Here is a 13,684-nt window from a genome sequence, read left to right as displayed (position 1 = left end):
GACACAAAAATACTGTATTAGGTATAAATACATAGAGCCTAAACTAGCGCTATTGACGTTTTAACTACATGAGGAACTCATATTTAATAGGAATAAGTGGATATGACGCTAACTCGTAAAAGCTCTCAGCTCTAATTTTGCTATATTAAACTAATAATTTAAGCCGCGACTACGCCTTTAGTAAGTTTTAAGCGAGCAGCGCATTAGACTTTATACTTGAGTTCATAGCTTTCACAATAAGAATAACAACCTAAATGAGCTTTTATGATAGCAGGCATGAAAAATATACAAATAGATTGAGCTTTCAAAGTTTGATAAATGTGGAATCTTCCTAAAATCTTTTAAGTAAGTAGCGGCATTTGTGCAGAGCGAAAGTTAAATACAATCTGTATTCTCTGGAAAAGTTAGTTTAACCCCACACATCTTTTATAAAAAGCACTTGCTTCTTTCTCAAACATTAAGGTAACATTAAAGGTGTCCGTAAATTTTTAGATGATGAGCCTTCGGTTATTTGTAGTTTCTGCCACTCGTGTTGATTTAAGTGTAAATCCGCATTCAAAAATTTTAAGCTTTTAGCTGGATGTCACAGTACCCAGCTACATGTATGAAATATAGAAAGTCAAGTTTGGCCACTTTGGCGATATACATAATTCAACTTCAACTTACCTTAAGAATATATTTGGACCTCTAAAAATATTTATGATTTTTAATTAATACCACTTCAAGCTAATATCCGATCGATGATGTTACATTTTAACTTGATCCTTTGACAAACACTTTATCAACATTATTATTCGAACTTCTAAAAGGACTCAAGTCTTTCAACTACCCTTTTCTGCAGTCTGGTAGGAACCAATATTTTTTTTTTTAAATAGGGATTGTTCAGTCCATCTAAAGGAAGAAATAGAATTCGGTCGAGTTCGGTGACAACATACAATTAAATCACTGAGATATCAATTTATTTAGTACTTTCATTTCATAAATATGACTTTATGTCATTAATCCGATTTTTAATTATCGTTTAACTTTAGGAATTTAAAAATTGTATCAGTATCACCAAATTCATTGCTACTGCCGTAGAGATCTGAAATTAAAATCAGTTTTAGTGACCACTTCTAAAGCAAAAATCAAAATAAAAGGTCTGAACATAGACATTTTGTGGATTCTTAAATGCTGAGAAAAGAAAATAATTTATGGGGGATAAACGGCTTAAGTCCAATCCAAAAGCAATCTGAAGTAAACTGTAACAATCTTAGGACCTAGTTATGAACATAGTGAGGTTATATTATAGGCCTAACTTTTTGAGCTCCCGTTTCGTGTTTCAGTAGCTGTTGAACTCTGAAAGCGTAGTTGTAAACTGCTTTCCTCTAAAAATCCGTTATACTAAAAACAGAGAACCTCTCAGTGTATTGAAAATACTTAATATAGCTTTTGATGATGATATAATTTGATTCGAATCAAGTTACCACTCGAACCCTTTAACACACTTATATTTAAAAATTAATTTAATAATTTGAAAGAAAGTTTCGACTGTTTTATCTAGCCGAAAGCTGTTTGGATTCAAGTTAGTTTAACAAACCTGAGATTCAATACATTTCAACACCGGAATAAGTCAGAAATTGAGTTTGTTTTCAACTCTCATGTGTTAATAGTTTTCGAGACAGAAAATTATTTCTACAACTGTTTCTAACAGTCTCATATCAATCATCGTCCAAGGGACAGAAGTTGTTGAAATCCCACCACAATTCTCTCATAATTATCCTAAAACTATGTGTTGCAGACTGACTGAAATTTGAGATATTTCAAACTGAGACAGGATTTTAGTCTTACCACATTTAAAACTCAACTATAATAGGGCTCTGAAGCTTCCTTTTGATGCCTTGTTAGACCTTTCTGTATTCACCTATCTTCTTAGCAAAATCATACATCCAGGCTCACCGTCATTAAAAAGCGTATTTCCAAAACAAATAAATGCTTCGCTGTCACCTCAATGCGTTGTAGATGTAATTGCGCGGAAAGTTGATATAACAAGAGTCGATATGAGCTGTGTGTGCTTTTGGGACTCATTATAATTATCTTGCTCAGTAAATGCGCCACCGTGCGACCCTAAAAGTATGCAATTTTTAATAAATTACAAAAAGCGAGTTTCTTAAGTTAAAACTTACTAATTTCGTGCAATTATCACATAAATAACACAAGTGACTAATGAGCGCGATTAGCGGCAACATGGCTGCCGGCCCAGCTATGTAGTAATAACGACGCCTGACGAAACCATCCAAGCTCAGTAGAGTCCAGTATAGATTGCAAGTGAAGTCAAATATATAGCAGGCGATGATGCTAAAAAGCGACCAGCCGGCAAAGCTGTTTAGCAGCTGAAATGCCTTATGCAGCAGCATGTAGATCTCCTTGATGGCCAGCAGGTACTCGAGCGAAGCCAGCTTCTCGTAGTTGATATCCAGCAGTTGCTGCGTCGGCGCCGTACGGTAGGCTTCTATTTGACGCAATTTCGTGCATAGACACTCGAGATAGTGCCGCAAGATGCGCATGTAGATGACCAGCTGTATTATGCGTAAGCGCATGGTTATTATGGACCAAAGTCCATGCCAAAAGTAACCAACGTAATTCAACCAAAGTGAGGTAACAATGAAGAGCGTTATGGATACCAGCGACAATGCGAGCAGAAAAATTAAATTTGTACGCACAATTTTACACAATAACAATGGTTGCACATCCTGTCGCAAGCGCAATTTCAAAGACACCTCAATCTCATCCAAGAGCAGAAGGAAAGCCTCGTGCTCTGGCTGCTTCCACAGCGCCTCCATTACGATGAGGCAATTCGTACATATTTGCGTGGTGAAGATTACCGTAGCCGATACCCAGGTGAGCATCAGCCCCGGCACATAGCCGAGCCAATTTAGGCCGTGTATGTAGAGCGCGCTGAGAGCGCAGAGCAAAAAACACATATGCACGCGCTGTAACAGCGCCTTTCGGGTGAGCTTTTTCGGTGCACTAATCCATACTTGGTGCTTGCTTGCCATTCGTTGTGTTTGTACCGTTGTTCCGCTTTCTATTTCACTCAAATAAATGCCCTGCAGTATGCCGTAACGCAGCCACATACGTAGTTGCTGTTCCATGTTGCTTTTGTAGACTAATGAGCGCTTACCAAACTCAACTTTCCAATGGAAAATTATGTTGATGTTTCTTTAGACCCCTGATAAGCAAGAGTGACAGGCGAATTGATAGTCGTTTAAATGGCAGATTGCTGACGTTACGAGTATGTGATATCAAGTGCAAGTATTTAATCTTGATACTTAAAAGGCGTTAAATGTAGGACGCACCAATGTATTTGCAGGACATAACTTTATTTGTTTGAGATGAAATGTATGTAAGTGAAACAGTTACATATAAATTGGTAGAATTGGAACGAAAAAGTAGTGACAAATTATGTACTTTTATGGGTTTTAAGGGATTTCAAGTCGAATAAAAAACTATAGAGTGCTAAATTTAGAACAAATAAGAGAAAATAAGTGATCAGTAGCAATATAGCTAAATTGAATGTTAAGGGACGAAATGGAATCGGAACACTAAGATGGAACAACTTATTAATAGAAAATATTGCTGCGAGCATGTTGGAAATTGAATCATACCAAAATCTTAAAATTGTTGGAACTACATGGAATGGAACGACATGTAATAAAAATGCAAGTTAAAAAACGAGAATGTTAATACCGAAATAAGTTAATTTTGTTCAAAACAAAGATCGAAGTGGAAGTGGAACAACCTAGTATAGAGTGATAAATATAAATAAACGTATGCTTCATGCAAGAATTTTTAAAACTATCGATAATAATATAAAAAATTCTAGGTGAATTGAAAAAAAAAAACAAAATGGAATTAAAAAAAAATATGCTTAAAGAGCTTAGTTCAATTTAGAATAACGATATGGAATGGAAAAAAGAAAAAAATGTAAAAATGAGCAGATTAGAATGGAACTGTATAGAATGTAAATGCAAATTAAAGATAAGCAAAACAGAAACAACTTTATTTAACGATTTGGAATTGGAACAAAAATGGCACAATATTCATATTGGAAATGCAATTTAAAAAACAATGTTAAATGTAGGGGAACGATTTGGAACTGAAACACTAAGTTGAAACAATAAATATGACAATATTCATAGAAGCTTATTAAGAAAAGTATAAAGAGTGCTGTACCATGTTATCGGCACAATTTGGAATGAAATAAAGTATAATGTGACGGTATGGACTGGCACATAAAAGAAGTCTGAAGTACGCAAAACAGCAAGAATACGACGATTTAGATATGTTCGTATATCTGCCTGTATATAATACATTATAACAAAGAGCTGCCATACAAACTGAACTATCAAAATCAACTTCTTATATGGAAAACTGTTTTATTCGACTAGAAAACTTCTTCACAAATTTTGGCATGACAAAATCAAGCTTTTGGTGAAATTTTTTTTATTTGTGAAGGGTATTGTACCTTCGGTGCAACGCTTTTTTCTTGTTTTATTTTATTTATTTTTAATAATTTGTTAAATTGCAAATTAAATATTTTAAATATTCAAAAATTGAATCACAATCACCAAATAAGTCGCTATGGACGTACAAATCTGTAAAGAAAAGCTATTAATACTCACACACACATCCTAATGAAGTATACCTTTAGGCTTACCGACATAATCAAGCGTATATTCAGTGTAAAAAAATTTCTTGCGGTCACCTCGATACTCTGCAGTTGCAGTTGTGTAGAGAATTGTTGGAGTAATATGCGATAAGGGCACATGCACTGCGAGGAACTCGCAACAATTATGCGGCACAGCATGCTTGCTATCAAGCGATCCTGAAAGTATGCCGAGAAAGGGGTTGCAGAATTATTTCTTGTAAATAATTAGCGTACGCACCAATTGCTTGCAATTATAGCACAAATAACACAGATTCCAGATGATAATGGTCATTGGCAGCAGCCACCAAAAGCACGCGACATAATAGTTGCGACGTTCAAGATAGCCCTCCCAGCTGAGCAGCGCCCAGTAGAGCGGACAACCATAGTCCAGCATATAACAGAAAATAATGCTAAATAGCGACCAGCCAGCGAACTCATTGAGCAGCTCAAATGCCTTGTAGAGTAAGTCGTAGATATCCTTAATGGCTAATAGGTATGCCAACGTTTGCAGTTTTTCGTAGTTAACATCCAACAGCTGTTGGCTTGGCGCCGTACGGTAGGCAACAAGCTGTTGCAATTTTAAGCAAAGACACCGCATATAATGGCGCAGAACGCATACATAGATCAGCAGCTGTATCAAGCGTAAGCGCATAACGATCGCAAACCAAAAGGAATACCAAAAGTAGCCGATATATTGTAATTTAATAAAATTATACACGAATATTAGCACACAAATAGCAGAAAACCAAAGCTGAAATCTTAACAGCTGACGCACACGTGGCAGAAATAGCTCTAATTTAATGTCCTGTCTGAGCCGCAGCCGCAGTGAGAACTCGATTTCGTGTAGCAACCGCAAGAATGTCTCATGCTGCTGTTGACGCCAGATACCTTCGGCCGCGATGAGTATAGTCGAGAGCGCTTGTGAACTAAAGAACACCGTCGCCACCGTCCAGCTGAGCATGGTGCCCGGTACGGGTTTGCGCGAAGCCAGTCCATTCAAGTAGAGCACACAGAGCCACGGTAGCAGCACGTAGAGGTAGAGCTTTTTTAAACGTTGCAATGAACATGTAAATCCGTGGTTTGACAGCGTTGGTGAGAGGCTTGCTGCCTGCGCTGATTTATTGCTAATGAATGCCGTTGGGCTAATATATAAGCCGAAGACGATTGAGTAACGCAGCCAAGCGCGGAATTGCTGCTCCATTTTGCGTGAATTTGTGGTAAGATACTAAATAAAAGTGTAGTAAGGGCTAATTAAAGTTATTAGATTATTTGCAGTGAACGCAGCGTTGCATAAACAGCTTATTGATAAGATCGACAGCTTTAGGGCTGACAAGCCGATTGGAAGTTCATACTAAACACATTAAATCAATCAATTATTTTTACGCGATAGCTTAAGGCAGCCAGCAATAGCAGTAAATGTGTTTGTATATGGTCTAATGACTATTAGATTCTGGGTTGTGACCTGATTTTAATTAAAAACAAATTTAATCAAAAAAATATGTATGTTGAAAATTTAAACACGAATTGCAATTTTCCTTGATATTCTGAAATATTTGTATTAGAAATATATTGTCTTTAAATTCCACAAGTAAGAAGATTAAAGTGTCTCTTCAGACTTTTAAAAAGGCTTTCGACAATGCGTTTTTAAAAAATCAATAATCGATATCGTTAGAACCATTAAACGAAACTTACAATATTATTACCAATAATGAGATGGCTATTAGTACAGTTATACTATTGAATTATAGAATGGCGCAATCGTTTGTCTACCAGCCTGGAGAAAAAGTTCTAGCCTGAACCTACGAGCCTATTTTTGATATGAAAAAGCTTCTCGAAAAATCTGTCTCCTCCTCCGAAGAAGTTTGAAACTTTTTTGTTGTTCAATATCAAGAGATACACTACAAATATGGCAAAAAACCCCGATCAAAGCACTTTCAAGCGCTAAAGAATGCTTTTGGATCGCTGAATTTCATTATGACTACTCGTCGTAAACTCATTGCCGTAAAAAAATGTGAGACAATGTCAAAATAATATTTCTTCGGATTTTCTAATAAATTTTCGAACAAAAACGTTCTTAGTGCAATCTTTATTAGTTTGTACCGCATAATTGCAATCATTACCAATCCTTAGTATTTTTATTTACTTGATCGCTCTTTTTCTCTATATTGCTTAATAGTTTTTAGGGTAAGCCCAGCAATTCCAACTCCAGGTAAAGAAATTGCACCAGTATTACCAAATGTGTTGAAGTCACAGAGAAAATCTACGAAGAGAATTATATAAAATTTCATTATATTTTTTAGTTTAGTTCAGACTTAGCTGAGGGGAAAAGACTTATATGGCCACAAGAAGCAACAGCAAAGTTCGACTTGATACAAAACCGACCTATAGCTAAACACAAACTTGAAGGTCTTCAGAGGTAAAGTCACAAAGGTATAAAATTGAAGAAGAAAATGTGATGTGAGATTTGAATGGTAAAAAATGTTATTTAAGACAATTAAAGTTGCTTTTTCAAATTTTCTCCAAATCGTATTTAGCTGTTTAACCTTGTGACTACAAGCTAATTTCACTTACGGTCATCAATAGGCGCAGTTCCAAGACAAAGAAGTGTTGTGCCGTTACTTCGATTTGTTGTAGTTTTATTTGTACGGAAAGTTGTTGCAAGACCAGTCGATATGGCACCAGCGACTGCGTGTTACACACAATTTTCAGCTTGTTCAGTAGGAAAGCAATGCGTCGCGCCTAGAAGTATGCAATAGTTTTTGTTAAAATGTAAATAAACAACCGACCCAACGCTTTTTTACTAATTCCTGGCATCTATCACATAAAAAGCACAAATAACACACGATTCCAAGCAACGGCACCAACACCAGAGGTCCCGCCACATAATAGTTACGCCTATTCTGATAGCCACTCAAACTTAGCAGCGTCCAATATACATTGCAGCTTACATCAAACATATAACAGTTGACAATGCCAAAGAGCGACCAGCCGGCAAAGTAGTTGAGCAAATGAAACGCACCGTAAATGAGCGTGTAAATCTCTTTGATGGCCAGTAGCGATTCCAACGACGCCAGTCTGACATAGTTGATATCGAGCAGTTGCTGCTGTGGCGCCAAACGGTAGGCTACAATTTGACGCAACTTCGCGTAGAGACACTCGAGATAGTGTTGCAAGATACGCACGTACAACAATAATTGAATGATACGTACACGCATTGTCAGTATGGACCAGAGTCCATGCCAGAAGAAGCCAATGTAGTTCAACCAATGTGTGCTGATTATGAAAAACAGCAGACCCACGAGTGAGCACACCGCACAGCAGCTGATCAGACAGCGCATTTCGTGCAACAACGCCGGCTTATGCACATTCACATGCAAACGTAGCTTGAGCGCATCTTCAATCGCCGTGAGCGTTTGCAGAAAGGCGGCATGTTGCGCGCGTCGGCGAATGGTTTCCACAAGTATCAGCAGATTGGTGAACACTTGCATGCTGAAGAGTACGACGCTGGCCACCCATGTAAGTATCAGCGTTGGCAGACCGCCACAGTGGTGTAGGCCGTGCACGTAGAGCGCGCAGAGCGTCAGAGCTATCAGGCAGAGGTAGCAATGCGAAGGCGTGAGCAAACGCCGCTTGTCGCTGTTGGAGCTGCGTCGGCAGCTGTAAGATTCTGTTCGCAGAGTAAGCATGCTTCTCGCCACAGCAAACTTTGGTGTAGATTGTCGCAGATAAATACCGAAGAACATGCACAAGCGCAGCCAGTGTCGCAGTTCGTGTTCCATTTTACGCTGGAGTTTGACAAATGCTTTGCGGGTTTGCTCTGAAGTTGAAGGCAAGTTGAGTGTGAAATTTCCCGTGTGTGCAAATATTTGTTAATAGATGATATCTTTTTGGATAAAAAATTAATTGAAAGTAGTAGAAAATGGTGAGGGTATGGCTTTATTAGTGTGTTTCTTAAGATTTTACTTTTTTATTTAATTTTTTTTTTTGTTATTTTAAAAGTGCTTATTTTTATAGAAGAAGTAAATAATAGTGAATTAATATGACAAGAAGAAAAAACGTTAACTTCGGTTACACCGAAGCTCTAATACCCTTCACAAATGCAAAGGCTCCTTACAAGAACTTAAATCCGATCGTTCAATTTGTATGGCAGCTATTTAATATAGTGATCTGGTCTAGACAATTTCTGCGGAGAATACATTGTTTCCTTATATAATATCTTATGCCTAATTTCGGAAAGATACCTCGTCAAATGAAAAAGTCTTCCATACAAGCATTTGATTCCGATCGTTCAGTTTGTATGACAGCTATATGCTATAGTAGTGCGATATCGGCCGTTCCGAAAAATGAGCAGCTTCTTAGTGAGAAAAAGATAGCAGCAAACTTTTAGAAGGATATCTCAAAAAATGGGGGACTAGTTTGCATATAAACAAACGCAGATCATTAAAATATAATATAATATATACTTTATAGGATCTCCGATGTTTTCTTTTGGGTGTTACATGCATCGTGGCAAACTTAGTATACTCCGTTCAAGGTATAAAAATTAATATAAAAAAAATCAAAGACACTGCAAAACAAGAAAAAACGTTAACTTCGGTTGCACCGAATCTACAATACTCTTTACAAATACAAAAGATAACTCACAAACTGAGGGACGAGCTCGTCATGCTGATCATTTATACTATATACATATATACTTTATAGGGTCTCTGACGTTTCCTTTTGGATGTTAAAAACATCGTGGCAAGCTTAATTTACCCTGTTTAGGGTATAAATAAATCAATAATAGGTATATGTAAGCCGGGGTAATTCATGAAGATATTTTACTTATTTTCACAACCTAACTAAATTATATCCAAGATACTTAATCACTTTATTTCACTAAAATAGCAGACATTTTAAACGATATATACGGTACCAAGCCAACCGGAAGTTTGAAAATTCTTATAATAGGTATATGGGGTCTAAGCAAAGTATTGAACAGATTTTCCGTATCAGGATATATTATTAAGAAACACATATTAAGATATCTCTTAGATTGACCGATATTTACTGTAAAAAGACTGACATAGACACTATGGTTCTCATATTCGGTATCTGGTCACAAGTTATGATTCGGTTCCGACTATTTTTAGATGGTAGGTGATATACTTTGAAGGCAATACTTGCGCACAGTTAGATTCCATTACCTTCATTAATGTTTGATTTTTTTATTGTAGAACGAAAAGAAGCTGATGATATTTAAAATTCGGTTATATGGGAAGTTGGCGTGGTTGTAGTCCGATTTTGACTTTTTTCAAACTCTAAAATAGGGATGTCAAAATAATAAAATTTCGCCTAAAAGTAGCCGGTTCCGTGCCCCTTGTTGAATTTTTCCATCGATTCACAAGTGACCTTTTAGTGGCTACGTATTACTTTTGAATTTTTATTTTGTTATTATCATATACTAAATCTATTTATATAATATGTCAATCAAATAACACGCTAAAAGATTATTTGGAAACTAAATTATCTTGTAAAGTTTAGTTAGTACACTGAAGAAAGTCCACGCGAAATGGAGCAGCAATTGCGCGCCTGGCTACGCTGTTCGCTCGTCTTCGGGCTCTATATGAGTCCAGCATCGAGTACGCAGTACACAAACAACAAATCAGCCGCGCTCAGCAAGCGTCTGACATGGCTTGAGCGCAAACAAATCTTACAGCAACAACGTTTGAAAGAAATTTACCTACACCTGCTATTTGTTGGACTCTGCGTAACCTATGTGAAAGCACTCGCTACCCGTAAGCCCATACCGGGTGTGGCCAGTCTGGCAGCGTGCACTTTGATCTTTAGCCTACAAGCGCTGTCGAGTATAGTCATTGTAGCAGAGGGTCTATGGCGTCAACAGCAGCATGAAGCATTCTTGAGACTGCTGCACGAAATCGAGTTCTCACTAAAGCTACGGCTGCGAGGGGACATTACATTGGATTGTTGGGCGTCGCGTGTGCGTTGGCACTTGAAATATCTGCTTTGGCTATCGCTCATCTGCTTCGTAGTTGCGGTGTATCATTTTATGCAATTACAACATTTGGGGTACTATTGGCACGCCATTTGGTATAACATTATCATTCGTTTACGTATCATACAGTTATGTATTTATGTGTGTGTATTGCGAAATTATTTGGAGTGCCTTTGCATGAAATTGCAACAGCTTGTTGCATACCGTACAGCGCCAAGCCAACAACTGTTGGATATTAACTACGAAAAAATGCAAACGTTGGCATATCTGTTGGCCATTAAGGATATCTACGACTTACTCTACAAGACATTTGAGTTGCTCAATGAATTTGCCGGCTGGTCACTCTTCGTCATAATAACCTGTTATATCTTGGACTATGGTTGTGCGCTCTATTTTTCGCTGCTAAGCTATGAAGGGTTTCTGGAAAGTTCCGCCTACTATGTGCCAGCTTTTTGGTGGCTGGTGCCAATGACCGCTACCATCTGGCATATTTGTTATCTATGCCATGATTGCACGCAACTGGTAAGCACAAAACAAACGTCATAAACTTCTCACACAACTAATTTCTAAGCATACTTTTAGGATCGCTTGTTAGCCGCTAGGTTGCGTCGTCTAATAATTATGAGTTCTTCGCGGTCCGTGCGCTCTTATCGCACTTTATTGCAGCGATTCTCCACCCAGCTAGAGCTGCAGTACATTGTAGTGACCGGTAGGAATTTCTTTATATTAGACTTGCGTTTAATAATGGCGGTGAGCCCCTAATCAATGTTTCAGCAAAATATTCGTGAAATAATTTTTGTTCTTTCGTACAGATATTAGCAACTGTGGCCTCATATCTGGTGGTGTTAATACAATTTTTATATATTTAGAGAAAATCTGCACATAATCAAAGGATTGAAGGAATTACCATAAGTGAAGCCTGTACCAAACTTTTTATATTTGTACCACATATATATCCCGCTAATTAATTAATAATAATAGTAATAATCATGGTGCCAGTATTCCATCCACAAAACTCTCTTACTATTCTATATAAAATGGAGACCGCTAAATAAATTAAGCTGCTTGATTAAGATTGATGTTTTTATGAAAAATTAGTATTGAGGCTGAGAAATCAACCTTACATTCATATTCAGTTTTCCGATGCACTTTGAGTTCCGCCGCACTTAGACCATCATTAGGCCGATTGGGCTCCCTGGTTGTAACCAAATTAAGCCTTATCCAGCAACTCAGTGGATTTGGTAAAAAAACAGATTTTTTTCGACCCCAGCTGCCCAATGTCTCTTAAGTGGGAGAATTGGGAGCCATGGAAAATGTCCCGTATCATCCGGCTGAAGGCTGCGCATTCGCATAGATAATATTCCAACGTCTGATCATCCTCCGCGCATGCTCTGCATTCCGCCGAATTCACTTTTCCCATTTTCTTAAGGTGGGATCTTAAAGGTAGGTGCTGACCTCTACAATGTTACTAAGCTACCTTTTGCCTAGTAGTAGGAGCTTTTTGATCTATCCACCATCAACACCTCCCCAAAGTAACTTTATGGTATGCCCTATGTTGCTTGTATTCCAAGACTTGAGGTCTTCCTCTAGGGTCCATTGCTTCAAGCAACCCTTGAAGGAGCCAAGTGGCCTTGCCTCAGGGGAATTGTATTTTCAGCTGCCCCTGTGCGGGACATTTCGTCTGCCTTTTCATTTCCTTCTATTTCTATATGACAGGGTATCCAAATGATATTAACCGAGTTACCTATTAAAAGTCTAGTTATTGCCTGCTTGCATAACCTAAAGCAATAAGGTTAGTATTGGCGCTGTGTATAGCATAAATTGCCGCTTGGCTATCCACTAGAATGTTTATGGACTTGCTGGTTAGTCCTACTAATAACTGCTGGGTATTTAGACACGCTTTCATGCACATTACACTTTAAGAGCTAACATTATTTTCCAAGAGTTGTGCAGCTACAATAAATGGCACGGCCGTTTCTTTTAGACTCTTATTTATTACAATATTCACTCTTCAAGCAGTCGTCGTTTTGTTTTTCTGCCCTATTGGCTTATGAGAGTGCAGCGTGAGGTAGCAGTACTAAAATGCTTGCATCCAGCAAATCGATTAAAAATGATGGATGAGCTTAATATTTATCGCCATAAGTTTTCATACATACCACTTGGTCAATCAGATGCAACAAGCTATTCATAAAGCTATCAAAACCCAGCGGTTAAGAAAGCTTTACGAAATAAATTTAAGTATTTTAGTCACTTGAATAGATAAAAAAATTTAAGTGACTATATATTATATTATATAAAACAAAATAGAGAGTTCATATATATCATCATTCAAATTTTCTTCCCTTGTAGTAATTGTTATAAAAAATAACGCCAGCATTCATGATATCATACTTCTGACAAGATTTTTACACTACAAGTTCACATGTTTACCTTTTTTGGGGTAGCGAGTTTCATGGCTCTCTAAAATTATGGTGTCAAAAAGGATCGAATTAATTTTCGATACCGTCTTCTTTACAGATGGTAATTTCAAGCCTCACCCAAACATATATATTTATAGATAGATATAAAAAAATACTTTCATAAATTCGGATTAGTCGAAAAAAATAAGCTTTGTTACAATGTACGTACCACAATTGAAAGAAGAAGAAGCTCCACAAGGCCGGGGTGCTTGAAACTTACAAAATATTTTGATATTATTGTCTTTTTTTATCCTTTTGCCGCCTTGTGATTATTTTATTTATTTTCTACCGCTGGAGCAGAGCCTTATTGGTACTAGTAGTTAATCCACTCATTGACTACTCCGATTTCTTACTATGTGTACTCACTTAATGCAACTTTGCATTATTGACTTGCTAAATATTAACTAAATTGGATTCACATTAACTGAAAGTGAACATTCATGTGTGTCTAATTTTATATAATGGTTTAGACCTGAAGGTAAAAGCCCTTTCATTTAATATAATGTGTTTCGAAGACTCTTGAAGACAAATTGCCGA

General features: G+C 37.3%; 4 protein-coding genes across 4 annotated transcripts; 1 reads left to right on the top strand and 3 right to left on the bottom strand.

The window, feature by feature from the left end:
* Nucleotides 1-1,027: 1,027 nt before the first annotated feature.
* On the bottom strand, nucleotides 1,028-3,509 carry LOC138857569 (putative gustatory receptor 39b). The gene is made up of 3 exons (XM_070110460.1): nucleotides 2,166-3,509; nucleotides 1,939-2,106; nucleotides 1,028-1,084 (listed from the first exon to the last, which is right to left on the bottom strand). Exons 1-3 carry the CDS (start codon nucleotides 3,132-3,134, stop codon nucleotides 1,028-1,030), a joined length of 1,194 nt encoding a protein of 397 aa, XP_069966561.1. The 5' UTR covers nucleotides 3,135-3,509.
* Nucleotides 3,510-4,580: 1,071 nt separating this feature from the next.
* On the bottom strand, nucleotides 4,581-5,891 carry LOC118679952 (putative gustatory receptor 39b). The gene is made up of 3 exons (XM_036357720.2): nucleotides 4,929-5,891; nucleotides 4,700-4,867; nucleotides 4,581-4,637 (listed from the first exon to the last, which is right to left on the bottom strand). The coding sequence occupies exons 1-3, from the start codon at nucleotides 5,889-5,891 to the stop codon at nucleotides 4,581-4,583; spliced, it is 1,188 nt and encodes a 395-aa protein (XP_036213613.2).
* A 978-nt stretch (nucleotides 5,892-6,869) lies between these two features.
* LOC106620558 (putative gustatory receptor 39b) lies at nucleotides 6,870-8,469 on the bottom strand. Its single transcript, XM_070109682.1, has 3 exons — nucleotides 7,534-8,469; nucleotides 7,262-7,429; nucleotides 6,870-6,950 (listed from the first exon to the last, which is right to left on the bottom strand). The coding sequence occupies exons 1-3, from the start codon at nucleotides 8,467-8,469 to the stop codon at nucleotides 6,870-6,872; spliced, it is 1,185 nt and encodes a 394-aa protein (XP_069965783.1).
* Nucleotides 8,470-9,866: 1,397 nt separating this feature from the next.
* LOC106620557 (putative gustatory receptor 39b) lies at nucleotides 9,867-11,693 on the top strand. Its single transcript, XM_036357719.2, has 3 exons — nucleotides 9,867-11,210; nucleotides 11,271-11,438; nucleotides 11,501-11,693. The coding sequence occupies exons 1-3, from the start codon at nucleotides 10,245-10,247 to the stop codon at nucleotides 11,555-11,557; spliced, it is 1,191 nt and encodes a 396-aa protein (XP_036213612.2). The 5' UTR covers nucleotides 9,867-10,244; the 3' UTR covers nucleotides 11,558-11,693.
* Nucleotides 11,694-13,684: the final 1,991 nt, after the last annotated feature.

Source organism: Bactrocera oleae, chromosome 5 (assembly GCF_042242935.1).
Source record: "Bactrocera oleae isolate idBacOlea1 chromosome 5, idBacOlea1, whole genome shotgun sequence".
In the NCBI taxonomy this organism is placed as follows: domain Eukaryota; kingdom Metazoa; phylum Arthropoda; class Insecta; order Diptera; family Tephritidae; genus Bactrocera; species Bactrocera oleae.
Note: the sequence above shows the minus strand (reverse complement) of the source record. Positions and strands in the feature narration are given on the sequence as shown.